At 43.9% G+C, this 18,454-nt stretch overlaps 1 protein-coding gene across 1 annotated transcript; it reads left to right on the top strand.

Moving 5' to 3' along the window:
- Positions 1–14,978: 14,978 nt before the first annotated feature.
- Positions 14,979–17,632, top strand: LOC121049557. The gene is made up of 3 exons (XM_040507230.1): positions 14,979–15,177; positions 16,346–16,854; positions 16,984–17,632. The coding sequence occupies exons 2-3, from the start codon at positions 16,768–16,770 to the stop codon at positions 17,518–17,520; spliced, it is 624 nt and encodes a 207-aa protein (XP_040363164.1). The 5' UTR covers positions 14,979–15,177; positions 16,346–16,767; the 3' UTR covers positions 17,521–17,632.
- The last annotated feature ends 822 nt before the right edge of the window (positions 17,633–18,454 follow it).

Consider the following 18,454-nt stretch of genomic DNA (forward strand, 5'->3'; position numbering starts at 1 on the left):
AATGGTCGATTCAGCACGGTTCGGCCCGGTTCTTGATCCGAGAATTTCAGTTCCATACAAAAACCGACCTGAGAAACAAGGTATCGGTTCGGTCCTAGTTTCTGGTGTTTTTCAGCCCTTAGAACCGATGTATTCAGTGAAAACACACGTGCCTAAATCAACTTAATCCCTAAACATATCAGACCCCAAAATTCATTCCCAAACTTGATCAAACACACCTCCTCTCAATCTCTTATGAGTTCTTCCCTAATTCAACAGAAACCCTAGCCCCAAAATTCAATTAATCGATTCAAATCATTCAATCCGGTCTTATATCAGATTGAAATCTCGATTCTTTTTCATTCCCAAACTCGATTTGATTCTTTTTCATTCCCAAATAGCCAACTCGATTGCATTCTTTTTCATCATGCCTCAACTTTGTGGTGTCGAACAATCTGGGTCTAGCTAGTTTGTTGCGTCTGATTCCAAACAATCATTGCCATCCTTTGCTTGCAATGAAATCATTGTTGCAAGCAACAACCCGGAAGTTGCCCCAACATCAAAACCAAGCAAGGCTCGAAGCACTGCTCCTGTGAAAAGAAAATGAGGAAAGAAAGGCCAACAGAGGTCAGATGTCTGGGATCATTTACGAAGGTGGATCATCCATTAATCTAGACTGTTGATGGAGTTGCGAAGGTGGTTGGCAACACCAAACGAGCTCAATGTAAGTATTGGTCGACGCATTTGGCATGCAATCCTTATGATAATGGTACTTCATCTCTTAGGAAACACATAGAGATAGCTTGTAAATGATACCCGGGTAGAGTTAAGGTAGAATATGGGCAACAAGTGTTAAGCAGTGATGGAAAAAGAGGGCAGGGCAGTTTAGTTTTTGTGAATTGGAGTCAGGATAATTGCATTGAAGCTGCTACTCATATGATTGTTGTCGATGAACTTCCATTTAGTTTCATCGAATAACTTGGGTTTAATTACATTTGCAGTGTTGCTGTGCCTCTTTTTAAAGTCCCTTGTAGGAAAGTCATAATGAAAAACTTTCTTCGCATGTATGATGCCAAGAAGGAGGAGTTGAGGAGGGAATTGAAGTCTCATTGTGTTAGTTTGATAACCGACACTTAGACTTCTTGTCAAAACATTAACTACATGGTAGTTACTACTCATTTTATTGATCGGGGATGAACAATGCATAATAGAGTGCTTGCATTTTGTGTAGTTCCAAGTCACCAAGGTAGTTCAAAATGCACTATTCGACGAAGACATGCGATAGCGGGTGTGTGAACTTTAGGTCACGTGGGAGCCAGATTATTGAGGATTTACCATCCAATATTTACACCCGATAGAGGGGGAAGCCGTGTCTTGTAGGTGGTTTGTGGTAGAATCTCGATATGGTGCACCAGGCTCCGACTCGGTTTCAACCCATTTGTGAGTATCGCGATCATGTTTTTAGCGTTTTCATGTTTCCAGTGTAAGCGTTAACAGCATTTCTTTGTATCGTAGTGGAACAAGATACCCGGTGGACCCCGGCAAAGGAAAAGCGCATTATGAGGGTTTTGGCCAAGTTTCCGAAGGGGAGGAGGGGGTTTTACCACCTTTGTAGATTAGCGATATACGAGAGGTTTGAGTTGGGGATGAGTCCTGGTGAGGCGTTATGTTTTGTTGTATCGCGTTCATTTTGTTTTGCTGATGTGGCTCATTATGTTTTCTTTTGCTTTTTGTAGTCGACATGCCTAGCGAGTCTGCCACCAAAAGTGACACTCCCTATGCCGATGTAAATATTGATGCCATCATCAAGGAGTTATTGAAAGACTCAAAGGTGGTCAGGCGTTGCAATGTGGACTTGGCGGACAAGAGGGTGTACGAGACTGAGCATTGAGTGAGCATGCAGCTGCCCGATGACGTATACCAAAGGTATTTCGAGACCATTCTAGAGTATCTGAATAGCGCGGCGGTGAATGCTAAGGCGCCTGTAGGTGTTGGTGATAGTGCTACCCAAGGACAACAAGACCAGCCGGGGGAGGCGCGGTCCCACTCTCGGGATGCCGCTGTTAAGACAAGGCTGCATCCTCGAGAGTCGGCGGGTGAATCGAGGAGGCGTACACGGGCTCCGGTGGGGCAAGAGGGGCAGTCATCCTAGGTTCAGAGGGAAGTGGTGCCCGCGCTGAAGCTTCCTATGAGGAAAACTGGACCTGCTGATGTACGAGTCGAGGGGTAGTCCCCCGGTACCCTCGTCGAGGGAGACAACCGTGATATCGAGCAGAATGTCGGGGACAATGTGGGGTAACAGGTGCCACCTCTGGAAGTGGAGATCTCCATAGAGGAGCTTTCTGAAAAAGTGGAGTGCCGCCAGAGCGATACCAGTGCCAGGGATCGCCTGGTTGAAGATGTTGGTTGAAGGGTGTTTTTGGTGCCGATATCAAGGGCCCGGGGTCACCAGAGGTTATCGCTGTTGACAGTGGTGAGGCAGAAGTGACGAGTCAGGTTGTGGATGTTGCGATGGCGGTTCTCGAGGTTAGTGGTGCTCCGCATGGCCTTAGAGAGGGTGGAAGTGATGGGGTGACCGGGTGCCAGAGGTGGAGATCTCCGTGTAGCCAAGCGAGGGGGAGAAGGCCCAAGGTACCTATGGGCGTACTGATGGCGCTGGGTTGAGGAAGAGGACGGCCTCACAACTTCGTCTAGGGAGTACCCCCGTAGGTGTGAGTATCGATACTCATGCGGGGAAGAGGTCCCGAGTTGAAGAGGTTGTACATTCGCACTCGACGAGTGAAGGTTCCCGCCACTCTCGGGATGAGGTTGTTAGAGGTCTCTCGCGAACTCTAAGCGAGATTGGTGTTGCCGATAGAGTGATCATGCACATGGTGGCTGACTTACGCAACTGTCATCGAGATCGTAGCCTCGTAAGCGTGGACGATCCTCGTCAGGGATATCGGGATGCGCAGGAGAGGTTGATGAGGGTGAGTATCGCTTTCATTATATACATTCTGTTTCGTTGTTTTGCTCTGTTTGTTCTGATGTTTGGTGTGCGATGCAAGCTATGAATATGAACTTTCAGGTATCCGCCGAGTTGCTCACGCACTTTGATCGGGAGATAGCTCAACTCCAAGCGGAGTTGAATGCTAAGAAGAAGCAGGCACGTGAACTTCAGGGTGTGTTGAATAGCGACCAAGCAGATCATGAGGAGATGAGGTAGGCAATTGACGACGGGATTGCGAGAAGGATGAAATTGGAGCGGTCGGTGGCGATAGAGGAGATAGAGGAGGCTCGACGACGAGAGGCTGAGGAGGCTATTGCTCCTCTGAGGGAGTCTAATTTGGACCTGACTGGCAAGCTACAGCGGGACGAGGTAGGTTTAAAGGCCTTAGAGGATGTAAGGATGGAGGTCCGCACTGCTAAGAAGCAATTGCCAGAGCTGGAGAGGCAGGTGCAGGACCGCGATGTAGAGTTGGAGCTTCGTGGGGCAGCCTTAGAGAGTGTAGCTCCTTATCCCGATCACGTTGTTGAATTGGAGAGGCAACTGGTGCCTTGCAAAGAGAGGTTGACCGCCAGAGGGTCATTGAACGCCAAGCTGGTGAGAGCGATGCAGAGTTGGAGCGATTAAGGAAGGAGGTGGACGAGGAGCGATCTCGGGCTAGTACCTTCGCCGATGATTGTATTCGCTTTCTTGCCGCAGCCGAGACGCATCTTGACAAGGTCCACAAAGCTAAGGGGGATGGCGTGGCCAGGGTTGTGGACCATTATCTTCTCTCGTCCAATTTTAAGGAAAAGATGAACAAAGCTTTCTCGGACGAAGCCCTGCATTCTATTCGCGATGGTATCGCTGCTGGGTGGATTGACCAAGACAAGATGGTCGCGATATGCAGGCGAAAAAGGCCGCAAGATTGCAAGCCAGCGCTGCAAATGGTGGTCGTGGGGGAGGGATTGTTATCAAAGAGCCATCAGCTGCCATGGAGAGCAGCGCGAGCCAAGTCGGCGACCGCTAGGCTGGGAGTGCTCGCACAAGTGAGCAAAGAGACACTCGCGTGGTGGATGCCAAGGTAGACCAAGGAGGGCAGGAACGTTGGGGACCGAGACGTGATCGGGGAGCAGGCACGTAGTGCCGAGGGCGAGACGTAGCTTTTTCTTTTATTTATTTATTTATTTTTTGTTGGCGATAGGCCTGCTGACGTATATATACTTTGGGTTTTGTTGGAACATTGGTCTGTTGGCTTGTTTCCACAATTCTCTCTTTTGTTTTGGGAATATAAGAAATTTATTGGGAAGAGACGTTTCGTTGGACGATACTCCCGCATGCATTGAATGTATTTACTCTTTTCAACTTTTGATGTTTTCATTATTGCAAGTCATCAAAGCTGTGTGACCGTTGGTCACCTGGGGGCGGCTTTGGTTGTGGCTTTTCCATATAAATAGGCAAGGTGAGTGTGGGGTGGAGCACATTCTCAACATGGCATCCTCCTTGTTTTTCATTGTTCTTCTGCTCATGAAATCTCTTCTTCCTTTTGTCAGTTTTCCTTTCCAGACTTCTGGGCTTTATTGCTTAATCTCATGCCTAGGTTATAGGCTTTATAGCCTAATCTCAGGCAAGCTCGGCTCCGTCACCACTTAGGGGGTTGAGCAATCGGTGCTCCTAGAGAACTGAGTCTCAATCCAAGTGAGAGACCCAAGGGCACCGATTGCTAGCGGTGCGGCGGGGCTACAATGATGGAGATCGGCCGGCGATGGGGTAGAGAGTGACTTCTTTCCACCATAATTTGACCAGCCTGTCAGCGCCGATGGCAGTGATTTTCTTTTGGAGCTTCTCATATTCTAAAGAATCAAACTTGGTGGGAGGGATGATGATTGCTAGTGGTGCAGCGGGGCTACAATGATGGAGATCAGCCGGCGATGGGGTAGAGAGTGACTTCTTTCCACCAGAATTTGACCAGCCCGTCAACGCCGATGGCAGTGATTTTCTTTTGGAGCTTCTCATATTCTAAAGAATCAAACTTGGTGGGAGGGGTGATGAGGATAGGCATATGTATCGCATTTGTGTGCTAAGATGTATGTATCACATTCATGTGCTAAGATGTATGTATCGCATTTATATGGAGTAAAGTTTAGTGTATCGCTATTGGCCACAAAGCCTTTGTAATAAATTCCCTTTTTGTATATCGTTCATTCCTTATCGATGGATGTATCACCTTTCAATATGTTACTCACTATCGTTGGGGCTGTGTTTTTAAGCAGTGGGAGTTGCTTTTGGTCATTGAAGTGTAATGTTAGGCATTCCATGTTGTTGTAATAATGCATCGTTAGCATTCGATACTGTGTCGTGCAACAGTATCGGAACTATGGGTGAGAGCGTATTGTTGACTTTAGGCATTATATAGTTTGGCCTTACTTTTGGATGTTCGTCATTACTTTACTGGTGTCGGGTTTTATTCTTTAGTTGTTTGCTGTGATGTATTGCGTATCGTTGACCTTTAGTTTATTATTGTTGGTGATCGCAATCAGCAACGCAAGGGTTTGCGAGTGACAGCGTCTTGCTATGTCAGCAGAACCTTCTGTAAGCGATATCGCATTTACAGTAGTGGTAACGCGGAGGTAGTGAATTGGGATTGTTATACAGCGTGCCCTTGCCTATTGCGTGCTGAGACATTGTGGCCGGCTTAGGGCCTGATCACTATAGGCGATATGGGGGATGCAATATTAATCATTTAGGGGCCTGATTGCTATAAGCGCTTATCGTTTGTTAAATGTGGTTGAAATGAAGTATGATAAAGATAAAAGCATATCATTCGTTGTAAAAGCATTTCATTCATTGCTGCGCTGAGGTAGCTGCAAGGTACATTTGATTAAATTGACAAAATAGAACGAAGGTGGTGACGGTGTTCTTGTTGCCATGGAACTTGGAAATAGTGAGGTGATGCGTGTTGGATCATAATTCATATACATATTTGTGCCCTAAAATATGGAAATTACTTGGTCTAAAGTCCAATTTAACGTTGACTAATCTAATTCCATGTTTTGTAGAAAATCTTGACAAGAGGAGAAAAAAGTGAAATTTCGGCAAATTTTATATGCACCACCACTTTTGGTGGCACAAGAGGCGGCGCATCACCACTCACGATGGTGCCATGTATTTTCCGGCCATATTCATGGAGGAGTAAGGAGGATGAGTACCATAATATCTATTCCATCACATCCATTCACCATCATTCTATCTTAATTAGTTCCAATTCAACCAAAACTCCCTATTACCCAAAAGTCCATCATCATCAACACTCCAATATCTAGTATGTTTTAGACTTAATCACCATCCCTCACGCATCATTTCCTACTCCAACCTACACATCACTCCCATGCCATTTTCCCTTTATTTTGGGATCTATTACCACTTTTTTACTCCACCTCCATGCTTCTTGCAACTTGTGAGCTGCTCATTTTTGCTTCACAGCACCATTTCACACCTCTCTCTCCATCTATTTAAGCACCCATTCTCTCAAGAAAGAAGGCATCACCCACACTTAGTCACTACATCATTTTCTCTCTTTATTCTCTACACAATCCACCACCATCTCCTCCACAAAACCTCCATCTCCACCATTTCATTTCCCAACTACACCCCTACTCATAACATCCCACATATACCAAGCATCATCATCATCTCAAGTCTTGAAGAAGGAGTTCAAGGAAGAAGCTAGAGCACAAGAGGAGCCACCATATCATCTCCATGACAAAGTTTCCATGATCAACCACTTCATCATCTTTCACTTGTGATCATCCCTAGTCATTTCTAAACTCTATTCTTTGATAGCTTAATGTTTTCCATTATGTTGATGCTAGTTTATGTAGATATGTGTGAGTAATCTATTGTTGGGGCTAGGGTTGAAAGCCCCAGCCAAACTTGTAATGAATTGATGTTTGAATCTTATTTGATACAATTTCCATGATCATCTTCACATGCTAATTCAAGAAGTGAATGCTTGTATTTGAATCTAGCTAATTTGAATACTTTTCATTTGTCATTCATGAACAATGTTTAGAGAGTAGCTAGCTTTGAACATTAATAGCATGATAGCACATTAGGTCATGTGAGGGTAGTGTGTTAAAATCACCTAGACGTAGGATTGGTTTGCTTGCTTGATTACCTAAACTCAAAGCTTTATGCATCTAGGAGCAATGAATTGATACTTATCTGGTAATATAACTTGTTCTTGGGTAGTTAGTTTCGCACTTATCCGGTAGGAATTGATAACATCAAAGGAGTTTAGGCATTAGTATGTTATATGGATGCTCAGAGGGTAATTGGATACTTGAGATTGTTTTACTTATAATTTGAACATCAATACATGCAAGGGGGGCTATGGTGAACAACCTAAAGCTCTAACTTCCATCCATTCTATCACATCTAGTTTAGCATAGCCTAGTTTACGTTTTAAGTTTTTATTGTGTGTTCATTTGAGTTGAAACCATCTCTAACACCAAAATCAAACCACTACACCATCTTGCATATATTCACCATGAACTTTGGTCCACTTGTGAGCCCTTGTTTGTGATTTGTATATTTGCATATTCATCTAGTACCCTTTAGGTTTTCCTTAGCTAGAGTGGCTTTTTCAATCCCTTAGGTATGATATCTCCTACTCATAATCCCTACACTGTAACTTGGCCTTTATACTTGAGGGTGGCTATTTGGCTAACAGTGCGCATATGGCCTGGGTTCCCTTGTCTCTACTTGGGATAGTAGCGGAGGTGTTGGGCATTTCATGGGTGTGGGAGAGTTATATCGTCTGTTCCCCTCAGGTATAAGGTAGCGTGTTCAACGGCCTTGATGATCTTGTATGGCCCTTCCCATGTGGTCTTTAGCCCTGTTGGAGTTGGCATTGTCTCTTTCATCACCCAATCACCGACAGACAGGAGGCGAGGCATTACCCTTACATTGTAGTATCGAGTGATATGTTGCTTGTTGTTGATGTTGAGAAGGTGTGCTTGCTCTCGGCACTCTTCTAGGAGGTCAGAGTTGAGGTTCAGTCCCTCCAAGTTGGTGAGTGCATCGAAGCATGCCACTCTATCGCTTTGGACTTCTTGCTCAACAGGGATCACTACCTCGGTGTTGAACGACATGTAGAAGTGGCACTTGCCATTGGCCTCCGTTGGGGTTGTTCTGATCGCCCAGAAGACCTCAGGTGTCTTTTCTGCCCACAGGCCCTTTGCATCATCTAGCCTTTTCTTCAGGTTCTACTTAATGATCTTATTTACTGCATCGACCTGGCCATTTGTCTGTGTATGGGCAGGTGAAGCTTATCGGATCTTTGTGCCTTATTGGCCGACAAATTCCCTTAGTGTATCATTATCGAACTGCTCCCCATTATTGGTGATGATCGTTTCAGGGATTCCGAACCGGCAGTATATGTTTTTCCATAAGAAATTGATGACTTTGGCAGTCGTGATTGTGGATAGGGCCTCAACTTCTACCCACTTTGTGTTGTAATCCACGGAGACAATGGCAAACTTTAGTTGTCCTGGTGCTGTGGGAAATTTATCGAAGAAATCGAGTCCCTACTGGCAGTATGCCCAAGGGGCAATGATGATTGAAAGTGGCACTGATGGTGTGAGAGGGGGTTGGCGAATTGATGGCATTTTAGGCAGGCGCCGGCGATACATTTTGCGTCTTCTTCAATTATGGGCCAGTAGTACCCTGTACGTAGTGCCTTGGATGCTAGGTTTCTTGCCCCTGCATGGTTGCCACAGATCCCACTGTGCAACAAAAGTAGGACTCGCTGTCTTCCTCGAGGGAGATGTATTTCAGTAGGGGGAATGACCTTCCTTTTCTGTATAATTTTCCCTCTCGGACTGTGTATAATGTTGCCCTTCTGTGAAGTCAGGTGGCAATGGCCCTGTCTGGTGGTTCGATACCCTTGGTGAGGTAATAAATGAATGGGTCCATCCATGAGGTTGGTCGTTGGCTCCCTGTAGTGAATATCTCTAAGAATGGTCTGTCGATACTTGGTTTTTCTAGGACTTCCATTTTGAGGTTCCCGATATCGGTGTCCAGTGGCAATGTCACCAATCGGGCGACGACATCTGCGTTAGTGTTCTATGCCCGTGGGATTAGGGGCATGGTGTAGCGGGGAAGGCATTACTGGAGTAGAGTTATTGTGAGTGACTGATAATGGGATAAATGTGGTTCCTTGGCCTGGAAATTGCCGCCGACCTAGTTTACGACAAGTTGTGAGTTACTAAAGATGTCCAGGCCTGTCACTCCAAGTTCTTTTGCCAATTGGATGCTAGCTATCAGTGCTTCATACTCGGCTGCATTGTTCGAGGCTTTGAACTTGAACTTTTACGCGTACTCGTACGTGTGACATTCTGGGTCAATCAGGACCACTCCAGCTCTACTGAGTTTGCTATTGGAGGATCCGTCAACGTGAAGTGTTCATGTCGGGGTGGTGCTTGCTCCTGATACTATCTCGTTTGGGGGCTCGCTATCCTCTCGAGGTATGAATTCTGCAATGAAGTTTGTCGCAGCCTGCCCTTTGATGGCTGTGCGCCGTATGTGGTGGATGTAGAACTCGCCTAGCTCGATGGACCACTTTACCTGTTGGCCCAAGGATTCTGGTCTTTGGAGGACCTGCTTCAAGGGTTGGTTGGTTAGGACATGTATGGTGTGTACCTGGAAGTATTGCCGTAGTCATTGAGTAGTAGTGAGGAGTGCGAGGGTGAACTTTTCTATATCGGAGTACCTGGACTCGGCATTGTTGAACCCTTTGCCTATATAATAGATTGGTAACTCGTCACTGTTCTCGCGTTTGACCAAGGCAGCACTGACCGCCGTGATTGACACTGCTAGATAGATGTATAGGACTTCCCCAAGGATGGGTTTGGAAAGAGTGGGCACCGATGCCAGGTAGTCTCAGATTCCCTGAAAAGCCTTGTCATGCTCGGGTTCCCAGTTGATTTTCTCGGTGTGGTGGGTTTTAAGGAGCTTGAAGGAGGGAGCGCATTTGTCGGTTAAGTGCGATATGAACCGGGCAAGAGCTACAACCTTTCTCGTGAGGGACTGTACCTCATTTCTCATTTTTGGCAATGCCATGTCGAGGATGGCTTGAACCTTCTCTGGATTTGCTTTAATGCCTCTCTTGCTAACCACAAAGCCCAAGAATTTTTCGCTAAGGACGCCGAACATGCACTTGTCTAGGTTGAGTTGAATACTGTACCAGAGTAAGATATCGAGACGATACCCAGGTTTTTGATGTGATCTTCGATGGTGATGCTCTTGACAAGAATATCGTCGACATATACCTCCATTATCTTCCCGATGTGATTTGTGAACATGGCATTGACTAGCCTTTAGTATGTGGCCCCGACGTTTTTCAGGCCAAATGGCTTTACCTTGTAGCAATATAGGCCCTTGTCAGTAGTGAAGGATGTGTGTTCTTGATCAGAAAGTTCCATGGTGATCTGGTTGTATCCCGACAAGGCGTCCATGGAGCTGAAGAGCTTGTGGCCTGCGGTGGAGTTGACTACCTGGTCAATTCTTGGCAGGGGAAAACCGTCTTTCAGGCAGGCCTTGTTTAGATTGGTGTAATCTATACACATACACCATTTTTCATTGGGTTTCTTTACCATCACCACATTTGATAGCCATGTAGGGTAGGATACTTCCTTGACGAACTCGATATCTTGGAGTTTCTTGACTTCTGCCTGGATGGCTTTGTATTTTTCCTCTATGAAGGCCCTTCTCTTCTGTCTGATTGGGGGGGGGGGGGGGGGACGTCTAGTGAGATGGTGAGTTTGTGGGTCAGCAATTCTGGTGATATCCCTGGCATGTCAGCGTATGACCATGCAAACAATTCCTGTCTGGTCTTGAGGAAGGCAATTAATTATGCTTGGAAGTGTGGGTCCGTCTTGGAGCCGATCTTGATCTTTCTTTTTGGATTCGTATCGGATATTGAGACCGATATCAAGTCTTCCAAGGCATTTGGTCTCGGGTGCTTGAGTTTCCGCTTATCTTCCTTCTTTTTACTGCATGTATCACAATCATCTAGAGCCTCAGGGTCTTCCCTTAGATCGTCAGGCTTGTTGGATTGGGAGGGCAAGTCCATGGTTAGGAGTACCTCTCGTCTACCATGCCCCCTCGCGACAGTCAAGGAGTTGCACTGTCTTGCTAGCTCCTGATCACCTCAGATGGTGAGGGTCCCCCTGAGGTAGATATCTTCATCATTAACATGTGTCCTGCAATGAAGCATTGAAGTCCCCAGATGGTGTCTCGCCCTAGGATGATGTTGTAGGAAGAAGGGCAGTCAAAAACGATAAAGTGTGTTGCCATTGTGGAGATAGTGTTGCCTCCACCGAGTGTTATGGGCAAGTTGTCGGATCCCAAGGGCTGTGTAATTTCTCCTGAAAAGCTGATTAGAGGTTCGTGATCCTGGGTGAGTTTCTTCTTGTCTCGGTTCAAACCTTCATAGCAGCTGTCGAACATGACACTGACCGCCACGCCGCTATCGACCAGGACCCTATGGCATCGATAGTGGTCGATGACCATAGTGATCAGGAAGGGTTTCCGTGTCGTGTCTTCCTAGCAATTAAAACCAATCGAGTCCCACTCCACCTGCGGGGTGTGGCAACCATGAATTAGTCCCAATATCTCCTATCCCCGAGGGCATTGCAGCTTTGGCAGGTGAAGAGTCTCGGATCCCCTTGTGGCACCTCTGTGTATGGTTAGTATCTGTCTGTATACTTCAATGGTGTTGGCTCTCATTGAGGGAGTACGATACTGCGAGAGCTTGCCGTTTTGAATGAGATGCTCGATAGCATTTTTCAGTGCCCAGCATATGTTGGTGGGGTGGCCGGCTTCTTCATGGTATGTACAATACTTGCCATTGTCCCATGGTTTTTCTTGACCAGGCTTGCGTCGCGACGGGCATGGGATGATGTCTTTGTGGTTGTTCCAAATGTCCTCATATGCGGTGGTGTGTGTGGTGTAGATCTCGTATTGGGGTGCATCGTATTACGGGTTTTTCCTTTATTAGGTACTGCCATATGGTGCATCGCTATACCGGCCACCCAATGAGTTGTACTTTGGCTTCTCAGGGCTTTTCCTGTATTGCTTGTCCCTTTTATCATTGTAACTTGGAGTTCCCGTGTGTTGGACAGGCTTGTCTCTATTGCTATCTTTATTCCTGTTGTCGGTGGTCCCAATGGGGTTGTTGAGCTAGGGTATGCTAACTGGGTTTGTATTGGTACTGGTATCGTGACCAAAGGTGTTGTATTCGGCCTACGCAAAATTGTGGCAGTATTGTACAAGTCATCATATGTCACGGGAGGATTGGTGTTGATTTACAATAGGAAGTATCCCGGCTGGATGGCTTGTTTGAAAGCTGATACCTCTAGGGCTGGGTCAAGAGAGTGGCATTGTGTAGCTTGCTTTTGCCACCGGGAGACCAAGTCCCGCAATCGCTCATTTGGCCTCTTCTTGAGCCTAAACAAGTTAGGTGTTGTGCGATAAACCCTGCCGTACATAATGAACCAATTAAGGATTTTGTCCCCGAGCTCCTGGAAGCTGTCAATGGAATTAGCGGGGAGGTTAAGGAACCAGCGTATGGCTTCTTCTGTCAGGGTTTCTTCAAATGCATAGCAGGCCATTGCGTCCGTGTATCGTGTCCCATGCAAGAGGGAATGGAAGACCTCCAAGTGGTGGTATGGGTCTCTGTGCCATTATATTTTTTGATCTTGAAGGGTTTTGCCTCCGGTGGATGCTTCTAGGCTTGTATCCGGGGTGTGAATGGTCCCATCTTCCCTTGAAATCCCGCTATGATCGGTTGCCAACCGGATCTACTCTCTACTCTCTTGATATGCGCTTGCAGGGCGGCGATGGTCTCGCTCATTTGGAGTAGCAAATGCATGTTGGGGTCGGGTGGAGGTATGTTGGTACTTGACGCCCTCGCTATATCTGGTACGGGTTGGGGTGGTGGCGCTGTGCCGAGTAGGTTAGGGAAAAGAGGTGAGTTCAAATAGATCACTTGTGGCCCTGTACTGGTGTTTCCTGGAATGGAGCCCGCGAGGCTTCCAGAAGTTTTTGCTGTTGGCAGCACTAATGTACCAACGAGGCTGATGCCCAGGTCCGTGGTGAGGACAGCCCCAGGTGTGGGGACACCACCGATTGTTGGTATCGGGGTCTCTTGTTGACGGGCCCTGTCTAATGCCTCGTTGCTTGCGACTCTCCGCTAGAGTGCTTCTCGGAGGATGCGATTCTGGTTTGCCATGTTCTCAATCTCTTGGAGAGCTGCTTCGGCCACAATACGCTCGATTTCGGCCTGCGCACATGTCTCCATGAAGTCGCGCATCGTAATCTCCAGTGCAGTGGTTGCTTCGGTCGTCATGACCGAACCCTCCTCGGTATTTGGGCTCAGGAATTCAAATGTGCGCTGGACTTCACTGGTCGCTCCCTCGTGGGGCTGATTGTCGCTGTTGGTATCGAGAGTGCTTGTAGCCATTAGTAGAGTGTGTCGTTCTGCCAGCAAGGAGCGAGGGGACTCCTTCTAGTGCCAAATGTTTCAGCTATCTCGGGTAGGGTTTGATCCAGCCGAATCGTGGGATGTTTCAGCCTGCTACTATCGCTCTCAGTCTCGCTTATCTGTAAGACAAACAAAGGTCATAGGGAAGACCGGGTGTACCGGCCTTCAACGCTCGGATGCCTAAGTCAGTATCTTTATAAGATAATGATAATTGAAAGCGATAGTAAACAGTTACCTCTTTCGGTCGTTGGAGATGACCTTAATGTAGTAGGTTCGTGGGAGCTTGGTTTCATTTCCTTCAGTGTAGAATGTTTAGGGTTCCTGATATCGCCCCAAGAGGTATCGGGACCCCTGGTTGGGGGCTCTTCCCTTACTTTGTGATGGCTAGACAACCCTTGTGCTTCCGGTACTTGTGCTTGGGAGATTTGTGTGTGTGTGTGTGTGTGTGTGTAATATACACTGTGTGTTTGGTTTTTGATGTCATCTATGGTTTTGGTTTTGATTTCATCTGCTTTTGGTTATTGATTTCATTTGTGATTTTATCTATGGTTATGGGTGCAGTTGGTTCTGAACTGAGGAAGAGGAAGTTGATGTTCTGTGTGTTACCAGATTAAAGGTACTGTCTTTTCAAGTTTTTATTTTTGTTGTCATATGATTCTCGTCTGGGATCTGATTTATATCTTTCTTATACCTCTTTTTACTAGTTTTCTTCCCATATGGAGAGATTCAAGTATGGGTTTTCACTTTCCCTCTGTTTGTTTATTCATTTCTTGTCTGATCAGTTTTGTTTGATTGATAAATAGAAAAGGTAGCAGGAACTGGGTTATATCTGATCAGTTTTATTTGATTGACAAATAGATATGGTAGTGGGAACTGGGAATTTGTAAAGGTTAAGGTCCTTGATTTCAATATTTTACCAATTGTTCAGCTATTTAAAGTCTCTGAAGGCTGAGCCTCCATCAAAAAAGTTGCAACCTTTTCTGTTGTCTTATTGTACATTGAGAACTCTCACTTTGTACTTTCTACTCTCTACCAAAGATAATTTCATGCTCTGAACACCTAGAAACTTGACGATCATATACGAGTGTTTCAGATTTTTCTATTTGAGTATCTGATATATATATATATGTTAGATTTACAACATAGAAAATTTGTTATGCAGTTATGGCAGGTAAAAACTTGTCGAAGACAAAAAGGATTCTTCTAATGCTAGATAATTAATATTAAGGATTTACTTAATTTTGTCATCATGATGTACATTATGATGTATATCATTGCGGAACAACATTATCGAAAGTATAGATTGAAATCACGATCTATTTACGATGCTTTTTCAAGAATGAGAAATTTTCAACGAATGGTGTATGCAAGCGATATAAGATGTATAAACAGTCTCCGCATGGATAGGCATACATTTAGCATATTGTGCTCTATGTTACGCACATTTGGTAAATTAAGAGACACAAGAAATGTATCTATAGAGGAAATGGTAGCTCTGTTCTTGCATATTCTTGCACATCATGAAAAGAACATAATCATACAAGATAGATTTATGTGTTTTGGAGAAACAATTAGCAGATATTTTAATGCGGTATTAAGAGCAGTCCTATGTTTACAAGGGCAATTGTTAAAAACACCAGAACCTGTGTCAGAGAACTCATCTGATGAGAAGTGGAAATGGTTTAAGGTACACAACAATCTATTATTTTTTATTACACTATGAAATTAAAGTAGAAAATATATTCTAAGTTGTTTATTATTGTAGAATTGTCTTGGGGGCCAGATGGGACATATATTAGAGTACATGTGCTAGAAGTGGACAAGCCTAGGTACCAAAGTAGGAAGAATGAAATTGCTACAAACGTCTTGGGAGTACGCTCCCAAGATGTGCAATTCATTTATGCATTGCCGGGTTAGGAGGGTTCGGCTGCAGATTCACGAGTATTACATGATGCCATTAGTAGGAGACATGGGTTCCAAGCACCCCATGATGAGATGATATGAAAATTACTTTTTTATGTCATTACATAATTGGCCTTCTATCTTTATATTAATTTTCATCAAAAGTAATTATATTTTTCACTTTATTCAATAGGATATTACTACCTTGTTGATGCTGGATATCCAAATGGGGAGGGGTTTCTTGCTCCAAATAGAGGCCAAAGATGTCATTTAAATGATTGTAGCGAAGAATACCAACCTAACACCCCGGAAGAATTTTTTAATATGAAGCATTCTTCTACTAGGAATGTGATAGAGAGATGTTTTGGGTTACTTAAGATGCATTGGGCAATTCTAAGGAGCCCTTTATTTTTTCCAGTGAAGGCGCAGTGCCGAATTGTTATAGCATGTTGCTTGCTTCACAACCTTATAAAAAGGGAAATGGCAATTGATCCCTTAGAAAATCAATTGAATGACATTGTGAATAACCAAGATGATGATGATGATGATATAATCAATTTTATTGACTCATCAAAACAATGGAATGATTGGAGAAGAGAGTTGGCAAACAAATGTTTAATGAATGGAGAGGAAATAGGAACAGAAGATGAAACACTAGGTTCGAGATTTCATCAGACCAAAAGAAGAAGAACTGGAGACTTAATTGATTGTAATTTTTTTCTTTTTATTTTCTTGTTTTGGAGCTGTACGATGTGCTTGTTTATTTGGTTTGGAGCTTTTGTTCTCAAATTGTGAAGGCTATTATGTATGAAACTTTATTGTCCATTGGTCATCCTTCTTAATTCTACTAGCTAGTTACTCTATTAGAAGAGTGATTTTCATTGCTTACTACAAGAAGATAAGTTATAGATGGATATGTTTTCAGCTTATTAATTCTCTGTGAATATTTACAGAAAGTAGAAGAAAATTGTATGAACAGTATTTCACATCTCCCAGCTGCTTGTTGTCAAGTTACTCAGTCTTAAAGTGTTTACGAGGAATCTCAAATGCCCCTTGTTTCCTAATACCGTTCTTTTTATGTAAAATGGATTTGCAAGCAATTAAACTCAATATCGTCAGCAAGTAAAGTGGCAGAAATAAAGAGAAGCAACTATCACACACATGGACCCCTATTGAAGATGTAGCTCTAGTTAAGGCTTTAACTGAACTTCGTGTTGCTGGGACCTGGAAGGTTGACAATGGATTCAAGGTAAGATATTTGGGACAACTAGAAAAGATTATAGAGCAAAAGCTACCAAATTGTGGATTAAGGGCAAACCCACACATTGAGTCTCGTGTTAAGACACTAAGGAAACAAACAGTTGCCATCTCTGACATGATTGCTAACTCAAGTGGCCTCTCATGGGACCATGAAAGTAAAATGGTTGTTTTTGAAAAACAAGCGTATGATGATTGGGTTAAGGTAAGATGTATTAAACTTAAATCAAGTTCTTAATTTCAAATGGGATATATAATATCCAATTGTGTTGTAATTTACTGTATTTACATATTAAAATTTAATCTTGATATCTAGTTATGTTGTATATGACAGGTTCACAAGGAAGCCAAAGGACTAAGACTTAAACCATTCATTCATTATGATAGTTTAGTGGAAGCTTTTGGGAGAGATAGAGCTAATGGGTTAGGAGCTGAAGGACCTGCTGAAGCTGATGAAGATTTGAATAACGATAATGAATTTGTTGATCTTGAAGGAGAAGGTTTGCCTGAAAATATTGTTCCTACACCTGCTACTCATACAACTTCTTCCGCTTCTAATTCAACTCGAACTAGAAAGCGAGCAAGAGACGCTTATGCTCAATGTTTGGGAGACATGGTTAGCACACTTCGCTCCTTTGTAGATATGACCAAGACACACTTGGAGACAATGAAAGTACTTTTGAATGACCATGCAACATCTACAAAAAGAGGTAAGCTTGTCAAAGAGCTTATGAAAATTGAAGGCTTGAATGATTATGATGTGTCTGAGGTTGCTGCTACAATTATTGGTGATGACTCCAAAATTGAGCTGTTGTTCAGCTTACCTGATAGTTTAAAGAGCCAATGGATTGACAAGCTTCTTAACCACTAGAGAAATGGATGCTAAAGACTAATGTTGGCCTTAAAATTGCTTTTGTTTTTCTTTTGGCGGGTGGATGATCAGATGATGGCTCAATATAATGTTATATTTTGCTCAAACTTCTTTTGGAAGCTACTATGTAATCTTTTAATTATGTTGTGACATTAGAACTTATTATCTATTATGATGTTATTTCAGGTACCTTTATCTTGTGATGTGTCGGTAATTTCTTTATTAGTCTTTATCTGATATATAGGGTTCATTTTTCTTTAATGATATTTAGTAGATGATGGGTTAAGTTGGTGATATAAAAAAAAAACTTGTTGTAGAGAATTGGAAAATTTGTATTGTATTGTATTCATCTCGCCATGAGGTTTATATAGGGTTACATGCATTATGTATACAAAAGGCAATACATAATAGCTATACTAATCAATCGCACATTACAAGTATGTCAATCGCATACATTACGAGTCTGTCAATCGCATACATTAAGCAATACTTATTGCATGAATAGTCATTATCATTTACAACACTCCCCCTTGGATATTCCATGTCAATAGTGTTGCCTCTGCTATGTGCTTCTAAGTTGCCTCGTCAAAAACCTTGCCAACTAATAAAAAATCTATGGGAAAAAAACAGCCTTGGTCAAAGGAGAAAAAGAGCACAACGAGCGTGAATGTGGAGTAGTTGACATCCTTCAACACTCCCCCTTATGCCGCTCAAACTCGGTGATGACACTTTGATCGTTACCTCACTAAAAACCTTGCCAGGTAACAAAAACCCTATGGGACAAAAATAACCCTGGTCGAAGGGCAAAAAGAGCACAACACATCCTTCACTCTTTGAGATCGAACATGTAGACATCATACCTCCCCCTGATGTCAAGGTCTCCCCCTGATTTCTACAATTATGGGAATTCGGATAACTTTCTTAATCCGTTGCT

Source organism: Rosa chinensis, chromosome 5 (assembly GCF_002994745.2).
Source record: "Rosa chinensis cultivar Old Blush chromosome 5, RchiOBHm-V2, whole genome shotgun sequence".
Lineage (NCBI taxonomy): Eukaryota > Viridiplantae > Streptophyta > Magnoliopsida > Rosales > Rosaceae > Rosa > Rosa chinensis.